The sequence below is a fragment of the Anoplophora glabripennis genome, unplaced genomic scaffold (genome assembly GCF_000390285.2).
Source record: "Anoplophora glabripennis isolate ALB-LARVAE unplaced genomic scaffold, Agla_2.0 scaffold73, whole genome shotgun sequence".
NCBI lineage: Eukaryota > Metazoa > Arthropoda > Insecta > Coleoptera > Cerambycidae > Anoplophora > Anoplophora glabripennis.
In genome coordinates, this window is record NW_019416874.1 from 619 (window position 1) to 16,428 (window position 15,810).

General features: G+C 36.5%; 2 protein-coding genes across 2 annotated transcripts in view; both read left to right on the plus strand.

The window, feature by feature from the left end:
* Positions 1 to 415: 415 nt before the first annotated feature.
* LOC111691994 (mucin-2-like) lies at positions 416 to 7,414 on the plus strand (the record flags this gene model as incomplete). The annotated part of the gene is made up of 5 exons (XM_023455607.1): positions 416 to 852; positions 3,069 to 3,112; positions 3,661 to 6,215; positions 7,106 to 7,183; positions 7,410 to 7,414. Coding segments are annotated over 5 exons (3,119 nt in total), but the record flags the coding sequence as incomplete, so codon positions are not given.
* The window catches only part of LOC108904997, an 84,882-nt gene continuing 75,207 nt past the window's right edge, over positions 6,136 to 15,810 (plus strand). Inside the window, exons 1-5 of the mRNA XM_018707749.2 lie at positions 6,136 to 6,215; positions 6,776 to 6,919; positions 6,974 to 7,045; positions 7,106 to 7,183; positions 7,815 to 15,581. Coding sequence (XP_018563265.2) covers positions 7,817 to 15,581 — 7,765 coding nt within the window. The 5' untranslated portion in view covers positions 6,136 to 6,215; positions 6,776 to 6,919; positions 6,974 to 7,045; positions 7,106 to 7,183; positions 7,815 to 7,816. The remainder of the gene's footprint in view (positions 6,216 to 6,775; positions 6,920 to 6,973; positions 7,046 to 7,105; positions 7,184 to 7,814; positions 15,582 to 15,810) is intronic.

Here is a 15,810-nt window from a genome sequence, read left to right on the forward strand (position 1 = left end):
AAAATAACTACTCCACCAGGATATCCTGAGACAGAAACACCTTCAGCTTATACTACACCATCTGCAAAAATAACTACTCCACCAGGATATCCTGAAACAGAAACTACTGCAGCTTATACTACACCATCTGCGAAAATAACTACTCCACCAGAATTTTTTGTAACAGAAACGCCTTCAGCTTATACTACACCATCTGCAAAAATAACTACTACACCAGGATATCCTGAAACAGGAAAACCTTCAGCTTATACTACACCATCTGCAAAAATAACTGCTACGCCAGGATATCCTGAAACAGAAACTACTGCAGCTTATACTACACCATCTGCAAATATAACTACTCCACCAGGATATCCTGAAACAGAAACACCTTCAGTTTATACTACACCATCTGCAAAAACAACTACTCCACCAGGATATCCTGAAACAGAAACTCCTTTAGCTTATACTACACCATCTGCAAATATAACTACTCCACCAGGATATCCTGAAACAGAAACAACTGCAGCTTATACTACACCATCTGCTAAAATAACTACTCCACCAGGAAATCCTGAAACAGAAACTACTGCAGCTTATACTACGCCATCTGCAAAAATAACTACTACACCAGGATATCCTGAAACAGATACACCTTCAGCTTATATTACACCATCTGCAAAAATAACTACTACACCAGGATATCCTGAAACAGAAACACCGGCAGCTTATACGACACCATCTGCAAAAATAACTACTACACCCGGATATTCCGGAACAGAAATACCTGCAGTTTATATGACACCATCTGCTAAAATAACTACTTCTGGATATCCTGAAACCGAAACACCTTCAGCTTATACTACACCATCTGCAAAAATAACTACTACACTAAGATATCCTGAAACAGAAACACCTTCTGCTTATACTACACCATCTGCAAAAATAACTACTACGCCAGGATATTCTGGAACAGAATCACCAGCAGCCTATACTACACCATCTGCAAAAATAACTACTNACACCATCTGCAAAAATAACTACTTCAGGATATCCTGAAACAGAAACACCGGCAGCTTATACGACACCATCTGCAAAAATAACTACTACACCTGGATATTCCGGAACAGAAACATCTGCAGATTATATGACACCATCTGCTAAAATAACTACTTCAGAATATCCTGAAACAGAAACACCTTCAGCTTATACTACTCCATCTGAAAAAATAACTACTCCACCAGGATATCCTGAAACAGAAACAACTGCAGTTTATACTACACCATCTGCAAAAATAACTACTACACCAGGATATCCTGAAACAGAAACACCTTCAGCTTATACTACACCATCTGCAAAAATAACTACTCCACCAGGATATCCTGAAACAGAAACAACTGCAGTTTATACTACACCATCTGCAAAAATAACTACTACACCAGGATATCCTGAAACAGAAACACCTTCAGCTTATACTACACCATCTGCAAAAATAACTACTCCACCAGGATATCCTGAAACAGAAACAACTGCAGTTTATACTACACCATCTGCAAAAATAACTACTACACCAGGATATCCTGAAACAGAAACACCTTCAGCTTATACTACACCATCTGCAAAAATAACTACTCCACCAGGATATCCTGAAACAGAAACAACTGCAGTTTATACTACACCATCTGCAAAAATAACTACTACACCAGGATATCCTGAGACAGAAACACCTTCAGCTTATACTACACCATCTGCAAAAATAACTACTCCACCAGGATATCCTGAAACAGAAACAACTGCAGTTTATACTACACCATCTGCAAAAATAACTACTACACCAGGATATCCTGAGACAGAAACACCTTCAGCTTATACTACACCATCTGCAAAAATAACTACTCCACCAGGATATCCTGAAACAGAAACAACTGCAGTTTATACTACACCATCTGCAAAAATAACTACTACACCAGGATATCCTGAGACAGAAACACCTTCAGCTTATACTACACCATCTGCAAAAATAACTACTCCACCAGGATATCCTGAAACAGAAACAACTGCAGTTTATACTACACCATCTGCAAAAATAACTACTACACCAGGATATCCTGAAACAGAAACACCTTCAGCTTATACTACACCATCTGCAAAAATAACTACTCCACCAGGATATCCTGAAACAGAAACAACTGCAGTTTATACTACACCATCTGCAAAAATAACTACTACACCAGGATATCCTGAGACAGAAACACCTTCAGCTTATACTACACCATCTGCAAAAATAACTACTCCACCAGGATATCCTGAAACAGAAACAACTGCAGTTTATACTACACCATCTGCAAAAATAACTACTACACCAGGATATCCTGAGACAGAAACACCTTCAGCTTATACTACACCATCTGCAAAAATAACTACTCCACCAGGATATCCTGAAACAGAAACAACTGCAGTTTATACTACACCATCTGCAAAAATAACTACTACACCAGGATATCCTGAGACAGAAACACCTTCAGCTTATACTACACCATCTGCAAAAATAACTACTCCACCAGGATATCCTGAAACAGAAACAACTGCAGTTTATACTACACCATCTGCAAAAATAACTACTACACCAGGATATCCTGAGACAGAAACACCTTCAGCTTATACTACACCATCTGCAAAAATAACTACTCCACCAGGATATCCTGAAACAGAAACAACTGCAGTTTATACTACACCATCTGCAAAAATAACTACTACACCAGGATATCCTGAGACAGAAACACCTTCAGCTTATACTACACCATCTGCAAAAATAACTACTCCACCAGGATATCCTGAAACAGAAACAACTGCAGTTTATACTACACCATCTGCAAAAATAACTACTACACCTGGATATTCCGGAACAGAAACACCTGCAGTTTATATGACACCATCTGCTAAAAGAACTACTTCAGGATATCCTGAAACAGAATCACCAGCAGCCTATACGACACCATCTGCAAAAATAACTACTACACCAGAATATCCTGAAACAGAAACACCCGTAGTTTATACGACACCATCTGCTAAAATAACTACTCCGCCAGGATATCGTGAAACAGAAACAACTGCAGCTTATACTACACCATCTGCAAAAATAACTACTCCCCCAGGATATCGTAAAACAGAAACATCTTCAGCTTATACTACACCATCTGCAAAAATAACTACTCCACCAGGATATCCTGAAACAGAAACAACTGCAGCTTATACTACACTATCTGCAAAAATAACTACTCCACCAGGATATCCTGAAACAGAAACAACTGCAGTTTATACTACACCATCTGCAAAAATAACTACTACACCAGGATATCCTGAAACAGAAACACCTTCAGCTTATACTACACCATCTGCAAAAATAACTACTCCACCAGGATATCCTGAAGCAAAAACCACTGCAGCTTATACTACACCATCTGCAAATATAACTACTCCACCAGCATATCCTGAAACAGAAACACCCGCAGTTTATACGACACCATCTGCAAAAATAACAACTACACCTGGATATTCTGGAACAGAAACACCGGCAGTTTATACAACACCATCTGCTAAAATAACTACTTCAGGTTATCCTGAAACAGAATCACCAGCAGCCCATACTACACCATCTGCAAAAATAATTACTCCATCCAGATATCCTGAAACAGAAACACCCGCAGTTTATACGACACTATCTGCAAAAATAACTACTTTAGGATATCCTGAAACGGAAACACCTTCAACTTATAGTACACCATCCACAAAACTAACTACTCCACCTGGATATTCTGAAATAGAAACACCTGCAGTTTATGGGACACCTTATGCAAAAATAACTACTCCACCTGGATATTCTGAAAGAGAAACACCAGCAGTTTATACTACATCATTTGTAAAAACAACTACACCTGGATATTTTGAAACAGATACACCTGAAGTTAGTACTACACCATATGCAAAAATAACTACTCCACCAGGATATTCCGAAACAGAAACACCTTCAGTTTATACGACACCATCTGTAAAAATAACTACTACACCTGAATATTCTGGAACAGAAACACCTGCAGTTTATACGACACCAGCTGCAAAAATAACTACTTCAGGATATCCTGAAACAGAAACAACTGTAGCTTATACTGCACCATCTGCAAAAATAACTACTCCACCAGGATATTCCGAAACAGAAACACCTGCAGTTTATACGACATCATCTGCAAAAATAACTACTTCAGGATATCCTGAAACAGAAACACCGGCATCTAATACGACACCATCCACAAAAATAACTACTACACCTGGATATTCTGGAACAGGAACACCTACAACTTATAGGCCACCATCTGAAAAAATAACTACTCCATCCGGATATCCTGAAACAGAAACACCTGCATCTTATACCGCACTGTCTGCAAAAATAACTTCTTCAGGATATCCTAAAACAGAAACAGCAGCAGCTTATACGACACCATCCGCAAAAATAACTACCACACCTGGATATTCTGAAGCAGAAACACCTGCAACATTTATTACACCAACAGCAAAAATATCTACTTCATCAGAATATCCAGAAACAGAAACACGTGCAACTTATTCGCCACCATCTGAAAAAATAACTGCTCCATCCATATATCCTGAAACAGAAACACCTGCATTTTATACGACACCGTCTCCTAAAATAACTACTTCACCAGAATATCCTGAAACGGAAACACCTTCAACTTATACGCCACCATCTGATAAAATAACTATTCCATCCGGATATCCGGAAACAGAAACACCTGCATCTTATATGACGCCATCTCCAAAAATAACTACTTCACCAGAATTGGTGACAGCTACATCTGCAACTTATATGCCACCATCTGAAAAAATAACTGCTCCATCTGGATATCCTGAAACAGAAACACCTGCATATTATACTACACCGTCTGCAAAAATAGCTACTTCAGGATATCGTGAAACAAAAACACCGGCAGCTTATACGCCACCATCTGAAAAAATAATTACTCCATCCAGATATCCTGAAACAGTAACACCTGCATCTTATACTACACCGTCTGCAAAAATAACTACCTCAGAATATCCTGAAACAGAAATACTTGCATCTTATATGACACCATCTCCAAAAATAACTATTTTACCAGAATATCCTGAAACAGAAATACCTGCAACTTATACGCCACCATCGGAAACAATAACTACTCCATCCAGATATCCTGAAACAGAAATACCTGCATTTTATACGACACCATCTCCAAAAATATCTACTTCACCAGAATTTCCTGAAACAGAAATACCTGCTACTAATACACCACCTTCTGCAAAAATAACTACTCTTCTTGGATATCCTAAAACAGAAACACCTGCTGCTTATAAGACACCATCTTCAAAAATTACAATTCCATCAGAATTTCAAGAGACACAGACATCTGCTTTTGATAGGACACCTTCTGTGAAAATAACTACTCTATCAGGACATCCTAAGACAGAGTTACCTACAGCTTATACTAACCCTTCTGGGGAAGTAACTATTCCTCCAGAATATCAAGAGACAGAGACACCTGCTGCTTATGCTACTCTGTCTGCAAAAATAACTGGTCCACCGGAATATCCTGAGATGGAAACCTCTACAGCTTATCCAACTCCGTCCACATCTCCTCCATATATAACTGCTCAAACAGGATATCTTGGACAAACTGTATCTATTCCTGAAAAGAAAATGTCTGTATCAAGGGCAACTGCTGCCACAGATTTACCAACAATTTCTGTATATACGGATACTACACAAAATATCTTCAATATATCCGACATATCTACTCTATTTTGGAGTACTATGAAAATTGCCACACCAATGAGTCAATTAAAAGATGATAAAACAACTATTACTGCTTCATATCCAGTTGATATAAGCCATTCTTCCCCAACCACCATTCAGCCTTACATAATTTCTCCACCAGTTTCAATTTCTCCCACCCCAAAAAAGTTCCTAATAGATAACGAAACAAAAGAATTAGATCATCATTGTTCTCATATAAATAATTGTTCAAATAATACTACTTGTATAAGAAATCATTGTATTGATCCTTGCACATATTACATGCCTTGCGTGAAAAACATTAAATGTAATGTAATTGCCCACATAGCCATATGTTTGTGCCCATTAGATAAGATCCAGAGGAAATTAATTGGTTGTGAGACCATACCAGGTAAACACATATTTCAGAATTCATTTGGATAATGTCTTTGCAAGCAATTTCTGGGACCATGGAAGCATGAGCAAGCAGCCTCATTACAACATATTATGGCTGCACAAGGCCAATTACGAAAGCCTTGCATGAAAAATGGATTGTTACAGTTCTCAGAGAGAACTTAAATAAATCATTATGATTTATTGTTATAAATTCTTTTTTTTTTTTGTATTTTGTGTATATACTGTATATACTTCTTATTTAGCCGGTGATGGTGATTTTTGCTTCGGTTGTGGGTTGTGTAAGAATTATTATAGAAAATTTTACATTACGCTTATTGTATCGTAAGCTTTTTGCTTTTGTTTGTTGTTCTCGGGGAATATCATATCTTTTACCCCAAATTTTTAAAATACTTGGAACAAAATTGCAAGATATATATTTTTGTTTCAATGGTATTTATGACGGTTTTGTAATTGCTCAAAATGTAAGGGGAAAAAGATGAGTGACCACCTGTTATTTGTAATTTGTATATTTTTTAAAAAACTGTCACTGAATTTAATAAAAATTTCTGGAATTAGATGTGTCATGTCAGTCAGAAATCGACTGTTCGTCTCAGCAAACGTGCATAAACCGAAAATGTCAGAATCCTTGTGCCGTATCTAATCCATGTACTCAATCCCAGGATTGCCAAGTACAGGATCATCAGCCAGTGTGTGTTAAAGGTAATGATTAATTTAAAGCAGCAGGTTGGTGTTAACATTTGTAAATAATTACAGTTTGCCAATGCCAAAAAGATGCAGATTGCGGTAATTTTAATTTGCGTTGTGATGGGTGCAAATGCATTACTGGTATGTAATACAATTTCCTCATATTGCTGAAAGTAAAATACATATTAACAAATGTTCTAGAACAACCGAGGATACCACAATGTAAACACTGTCCACCGGGTGTACCTTGCGATCCTGTAACTGGAGCCTGCCAGAAAGGTAAGAATTTTTACTTTAATCGTTTTTTTACATTGTTAGGTTGTGTTGCTGTTTTTTTGTTCCCATCACCATTCTCCCTTTTCCCTTCCTAAATCGAACATTTTTAACAACATATGAAAAACCACATGGACTGGTCTCGTCGGCTTATGATCGCAAGAAGTTGAATAAATGACTGTCAACTTTTATCAGATATGAAGAACAAAACTGATTATATTTTGTGTTACAGCTTAAATTCCATCTAACTGTATATTTTTTCTAACCAATCATATATTGTAAATTTCTGAAAATAGCAACACTTTCCTTTCATTATATCATTGGCTATTGTCAAGTACGACTGACACTGTTTAATGTGAACTCACTACTGTTCACACTTTACTACTATAGTAAACTAGTGTTCTCTGGTGGTATATTTTGAAACTTTTTAGTAATAGTATATAGTGTATTTATAAGTACAATTATTAGATTCTATTATTATACTTTGAATTTCAAAGTACTGGTGGTGGCAGATGCTTAAGCACTTCCATTGCATGATCAAATTTACTAACATCTCATTCCACAGTATTCAGATATTGAAAATAATAATGTAATATACTTTAGATACTCACTTTTATTATTTGTTTTGAAATAACAGATATGGTTACAACACCTGAAACACTAACAGAAACACAAACTGTGACTATTTCACAAATAACAAAAGCTGCCTCTGCTAGCACTCTAACATTTAGCGAACCGGCTGCTGTTACAACCACTGAAGGAACTACATTGCCAAGTAAAGAAAAACCAACAACGCTTTTCACATCAGGACCCACAATAACAACAGTAACAATTCCAGTTGAGAAGGAAACTTTATTCACATCAAAACCTATATTAAATGAGACATCCACTACCACTGCAGAAACTGAAGTTTACACAAGCAAATACAGTCCAGATTTAACCACAGTGATTAGTACAACAGAAGGAAAATATATTATTTATCCACTTACTACAACTACAGAAAAATATGTGAAGGTGACACCCCAGTATCCTTTGCCAACAGTAAGCACTTCAGAAATTACTAGTCCCACAGAACTGGAAGGAGTAACTAAAATGGAAACAGAAAATACTAAATATGCAATTCCAACAGAATCAATGTTGACTGAAATAAATCAAACTGAAAACTATATTACCACTGCTTCACCATCCACACATGAATACATAACTCAAGAGGCAATGGTTACAACACCTCATGATACATTCTCGACCATCCAGCCGATTAAAAAAACTACCAAACAAGTGGAGGAATCAACCACCCAAGGATTTACCATCATAAGCAAAACTCCTGCAACAACAGAAAAGGAACTAGGAACCACACCTCATGAGGTACTGTTTACTACTAAACAAATTGAAGAATTATCTACAAAGGGATTTACTACAATAAGTAGAGAATCCACTCTTGCTTATGCATCAACAGAAAAAGAATCAGAGGCAACCACTCATAAGGTGCTATTAACAACCAAACAAATTGAGGAATTAACCACAGAAGGTTTTACAACAATTAGCGAGGTAATAACTGCTACAACAACAGAAAAGGAAGTGGTAACTACACCTCATGAGGTGCTCTTTACTACTAAACAAATTGAAGAATTGACAACAAAAGGCTTTACGACAATAAGTAGAGAATCCACTCCTGCATATACAACAGAAGCTGGAAAAGAAGCAACAACTCTTAAACCGTTATTTACTACCAAAAAAGTTGAGGAGCTTACCACAGAAGGAATTACAACAGTTAACAACGTAACAGCTCCTGCTACAACAGAAGAGGAGTCAGAAACCACACCTCATGCGGTATTATTTACTACTGAACAAATTGAGGAATTGTCCACAAAAGGATCTACTACGATAAATAGAGAATCAACTTCTGTGTATGTAACAACAGAAACTGAAAAAGAATCAACAACTGTTAAACCATTATTTACCACTAAAAAAATTGGACAGACTACTGAAGGTATTACAACATTTAGTGAGGCAACAACGCCAGCAACAACTGAAATGAAACTAGCAACTACAACTCATGAGGTATTGTTTACTACTAAACAAATTGAAGAATTAACCACCCAAGGATTTACTACAATAAGTATAGGATCCACTCCTGCATATGTAACATCAGAAAAGAAAACAGAGGTGACAACTCCTAAGCTGTTATTTACCACCAAAGAAATTGAGGAGCTTACCACAGAAGGAATCACAACAATTAGCAAGGTTACAGTTCCTGCAACAACGGAAAAAGAGATAGAAACTACGACTCATGAGGTATTCTTTACTACTAAACAAATTGAGGAATTAACCACCAAAGGATTTACTACAATAAGTAGAGAATCCAGTCCTGCATATGTAACAACAGAAAACAGAACAGAGGTGACAACTCCTATGCTGTTATTTACTACAAAAAAAAATGAGGAACTGACTACAGAAGAAATTACAACAATTAGCAAGGTAACAGCTCCTGTTACAACCGAAAAAGAGATAGAAACTACGACCCATGAGGTATTGTTTACTACTAAACAAATTGAAGAATTAACCACCAAAGGATTTACTACAATAAGTAGAGAATCCACTCCTGCATATGTAACAACAGAAAAGGAAACAGAAGTAACAACTCCTAAGCTGTTATTTACTACCAAAAAAATTGAGGAGCTTACCACAGAAGGAATTACAACAATTAGCGAGGTAACAACTTCTGCAACAAAGGAACAGGACGTAGAAACCACACCTCATGAGGTATTATTTACTACTAAACAAATTGAAGAATTAACCACCAAAGGATTTACTACAATAAGTAGAGAATCCACTCCTGCATATGTAACAACAGAAAAGGAAACAGAGGTGACAACTCCTAAGCTGTTTATTACTACCAAAAAAATTGAGGAGCTTACCACACAAGGAATTACAACGATTAGCGAGGTAACAGCTCCTGCAACAAAGGTACAGGAGGTTGAAACCACACCTCATGAGGTATTTTTTACTACTAAACAAATTGAAGAACTAACCACCCAAGGATTTACTACAATAAGTAGAGAATCCACTCCTGCATATGTAACAACCAAAAAGGAAACAGAAGTGACAACTCCTAAGCTGTTATTTAGCACCAAAAAATTTGAGGACCTGACTACAGAAGGAATTACAGCAATTAGTGAGGTAACAACTCCTGCAACAAAAGAACAGGCGGTAGAAACCACACCTCATGAGGTATTGTTTACTACTAAACAAATTGAAGAATTAACAACCAAAGGATTTACTACAATAAGTAGAGAATCCACTCCTGCATATGTAACAACCGAAAAGGAAACAGAAGTAACAACTCCTAAGCTGTTATTTACTACTAACGAAATTGAGGAGTTGACTACAGAAGGAATTACAACAATTAGCGAGGTAACAACTCCTGCAGCAAAGGAACAGGAGGTAGAAACCACACCTCATGCGGTATTGTTTACTACTAAGCACATTGAAGAATTAACCACCAAAGGATTTACTACAATAAGTAGAGAATCCACTCCAGCATATGTATCAACAGAAAAGGGAACAGAGGCAACAACTCCTCAACTGTTATTTACTACTAAAACAATTGAGGAACTTACTACAGAAGGAATTACAACAATTGAGGTAACGACTCCCGCGACAACAAAAAAAGAGTTGGAAACCACACCTCATGAGGTATTGTTTACTACTAAACAAATTGAAGAATTAACCACCCAAGGTTTTACTACAATAAGTAGAGAATCTACTCCTGTATATGTAACAACCGAAAAGGAAACAAAAGTAACAACTCCTAAGCTGTTATTTACTACCAAAAAAATTGAGGAGCTTACCACAGAAGGAATTACAACAATCAGCGAGGTAACAACTCCTACAACAAAGGAACAGAAGGTAGAAACCACACCTCATGAGGTATTGTTTACTACTAAACAAATTGAAGAATTAACCACCAAAGGATTTACTACAATAAGCAGAGAATCTACTCCTGCATATGTAACAACCGAAAAGGAAACTGAAGTAACAACTCCTAAGCTGTTATTTACTACCAAAAAAATTGAAGAGCTTACCACAGAAGGAATGACAACAATTAGCGAGGTAACAACTCCTACAACAAAGGAACAGGAGGTAGAAACCACACCTCATGAGGTATTGTTTACTACTAAACAAATTGAAGAATTAACCACCAAAGGATTGATTACAATCAGTAGAGAATCCACTCCAGCATATGTAACAACAGAAAAGGGAACAGAGGTAACAACTCCTCAACTGTTATTTACTACTAAAACAATTGAGGAACTTACTACAGAAGGAATTACAACAATTGAGGTAACGGCTCCCACGACAACAAAAAAAGAGTTGGAAACCACACCTCATGAGGTATTGTTTACTACTAAACAAATTGAAGAATTAACCACCCAAGGTTTTACTACAATAAGTAGAGAATCCACTCCTGCATATGTAACAACCCAAAAGGAAACAGAAGTGACAACTCCTAAGCTGTTATTTACTACCAAAAAAATTGAGGAACTTACAACGGAAGGAATTACAACAATTGGTGAGGTAACAGTTCCTGCAACAACAGAAAAGGAACTAGAAACCACACCTCATGTGGTATTGTTGACTACTAAGCATATTGAAGAATTAACCACTAAAGGATTTACTACAATAAGTAGGGAATCAGCTCCTGCATATGTAACAACAGAATCTGGAACAGAAGCGACAACTCCTAAGCCATTATTTACTACCAAAGAAATTGAGGAGCTTACCACAGAAGGAATTAAAACAATTAGCAAGGTAATAGTTCCTGCAACAACAGAAATGGAGTTAGAGACCACACCTCGTGAAGTATTGCTTACTACTAAACAAATTGAGGAGCTGACCACACAAGGATTTACTACAATCAGTAGAGAATCCACTCCTACATATGTAACAACAGAAAAGGGAACAGAGGCAACAACTCCTATGCTGTTATTTAGTACCAAAAAAATTGAGGAACTTACTACTCAAGGAATTACAACAATTAGTGAGGTAACACTTCCTGCAACAACAGAAAAGGAACTAGAAACCACATCTCATGAAGTATTGTTTACTTCTAAACAAATTGAAGAACTGACCACGAAAGGATTTACTACAATCAGTAGAGACTCCACTCCTGCATATGTAACAAACGAAAAAGGAACAGAGGCCACAACTCCTAAGCTGTTATTTACTACCAAAAAAATTGAGGAACTTACTACAGAAGGAATTACAGCAATTAGTGAGGTAACAGCTCCTTCTACAACTGAAAAGGAGTTAGAAACCACACCTCATGAGGTATTCTTTACTACTAAACAAATTGAGGAATTAGCTACAAGGGGATTTACTACACTAAGTAGAGAATCTGCTCCTGCATATGTAACAACAGAATCTAGGAAAGAAACGACAACTCTTAAGCCGTTATTTACTACCAAAAAAATCGAGGAGCTTACTACGGAAGGAATTGCAACAATTAGTGAGGTAACAGCTCCTGCAACAACTGAGAAGGGGTTAGAAATCACACCATACGAGATATTGTTTACTACTAAGCAAATTGAAGAGTTAACCACAAAAGGATTTACTACATTAAGCAGAGAATCCACTCCTGCATATATAACAGAAACAGGTAAAGAAACGACAACTCCAAATCCGTTATTTACTACCAAGGAAATTGAGGAGCTTACCACAGAAGGAATTACAACAGTTAGCAAAGTAACAGTTCCTACAACAACAGAAAGGGAGTTAGAAACCACATCTCATAAGGTATTATTTACTACTAAACAAATTGAAGAATTGACCACAAAAGGATTTACTACAATTAGTAGAGAATCCACTCCTGCATATATAATAACAGAAAAGGAAACAGAGATAACAACTCCTAAGCTGTTAATTACTACCAAAAGAACAGAGGAGCTTACTACAGAAGGAATTACAACAATTAGGAATGTAACAACTCCTGCAACAACAAAAAAGGAATTGGAAACCACACCTCATGAGGTGTTGTTTACTACTAAACAAATTGAAGAATTAACTACCAAAGGATTTACTACAATAAGTATAGAATCCACTCCAGCATATAAAACAACAGAAAAGGGAACAGAGGTAACAACTCCTAAGCTGTTAATTACTACCGAAAAAATCGAGGAGCTTACTACAGAAGGAATTACAACAATTAGGAATGTAACAGCTTCTACAACAACAGAAAAGGAATTGGAAACCACACCTCATGAGGTGTTGTTTACTACTAAACAAATTGAAGAATTAACCACCAAAGGATTTACTACAATAAGTTTAGAATCCACTCCTGCATATGTAACAACAGAAAAGGGAACAGAGGTAACAACTCCTAAGCTATTAATTACTACCAAAAAAATTGAGGAGCTTACTACAGAAGGAATTACAACAATTAGCAATGTAACACCTCCTGCAACAACAGAAATGGAATTGGAAACCACATCTCATGAGGTGTTGTTTACTACTAAACAAATTGAAGAATTAACCACCAAAGGATTTACCACAATAAGTAGAGAATCCACTCCAGCATATGTAACAACAGAAAAGGGAACAGAGGTAACAACTCCTAAGCTGTTAATTACTACCAAAAGAATTGAGGAGCTTACTACAGAAGGAATTACAACAATGAGCAATGTAACAGCTTCTGCAACAACAGAAAAGGAATTGGAAGCTACAACTCATGAGGTATTGTTTACTACTAAACAAATTGAAGAATTAACCACCAAAGGATTTACTACAATACGTATAGAATCCACTCCTGCATATGTTACAACAGAAAAGGTAACAACTCCTAAGCTGTTAATTACTACCAAAAAAATTGATGAGCTTACTTCAGAAGGAATTACAACAATTAGCAATGTAAAATCTCCTGCAACAACAGAAAAGGAATTGAAAACCACATCTCATGAGGTAGTGCTTACTACTAAACAAATTGAAGAATTAACCACCAAAGGATTTACTACAATAAGTAGAGAATCCACTCCAGCGTATGTAACAATAGAAAAGGGAACAGAGGTAACAACTTCTAAATTGTTAATTACTACCAAAAGAAATGAGGAGCTTACAACAGAAGGAATTACAACAATGAGCAATGTAACAGCTCCTGCAACAACAGAAGAGGAATTGGAAACTACAACTCATGAGGTATTGTTTACTACTAAACAAATTGAAGAATTAACCACCAAAGGAATTACTACAGTAAGTATAGAATCCACTCCTGCATATGTAACAACAGAAAAGGGAACAGAGGTAACAACTCCTATACTGTTAAATACTACCAAAACAATTGAGGAGATTACTTCAGAAGGAAGTACAACAATTAGCAATGTAGCAGCTCCTGCAACAACAGTAAAGGAATTTGAAACCACACCTCATGAGGTGTTGTTTACTACTAAACAAATTGAAGAATTAACCACCAAAGGATTTACTACAATAAGTAGGGAATCCACTCCAGCATATGTAACAATAGAAAAGGGAACAGAGGCAACAACTCCTCAGGTGTTATTTACTACCAAAACAATTGAGGAACTTACTACAGAAGGAATTACATCAATTGAGGTAACAGCTCCCGCGACAACGAAAAAAGAGTTGGAAACCACACCTCATGAGGTATTGTTTAGTACTAAACAAATTGAAGAATTAACCACAAAAGGATTTACTACAATAAGTAGAGAATCCACTTCGGTGTATGTAACAACAGAAACTGGAAAGGAAGCGACACCTGCTAAACCATTATTTACTTCCAAAAAAATTGAGGAGCTTACTACGGAAGGAATTACAACAATTAATGAGGTAACAGCTCCTATAGCAACAGAAAAGGAGTTAGAAACCACGCCTCATGAGATATTACTTACTACTAAACAAATTGAGGAATTGACAACAAAAGGATTTACTACCTTAAGTAGAGAATCTACTCCTGCATATGCAGTAACAGAAAAAGGAACAGAAACAACTCCTGGGCCATTATATACTACCAAACAAAGGGAGGAAACACCTTATACCATGTTACCGACTACCAGTCAAGTTGGAGAATTCACCACACAAGAATTTACAAGTGAAGCGGCAGTACGTTTAACCACAGGGATGCCTGAACTAATAACTACCTCTGTTAGTATTCAAACAGAGGGTCCTGTTTCAGTTCAAAATTATACAGAACAGTTTACTAATATCTCTAAATCATGCAAAGAAGATGTTGATTGCAGCAACACGGAAATATGTGTTGCCAAGTTATGTATTAATGTTTGTGCCATTGGTGGTTTATGTGCTTCAAATGCCAAATGCGTAGCAACAAATCATACAGCTATCTGCTCGTGCCCACCACATCACTATGGAGATCCTCATAGGATTTGTTTCCAAGGTATAAGACACAAATTAATCCTTCAGAAAATATGGTTCATCAATATTTGTAATATATAATATATATATCTTTCTAGTTTAAGCACTTTTTAATTCAACTAATTTTGCACAGATTAGTTCGATATATTAAGTTTTGCATGCCGTTAAATTGGTTCATGGTTTTATAATTTGTAAATAGTTTTAGAGAAAGCCCTCCCTGACAATAATTTTTCACCCCTATTCATTTAAAT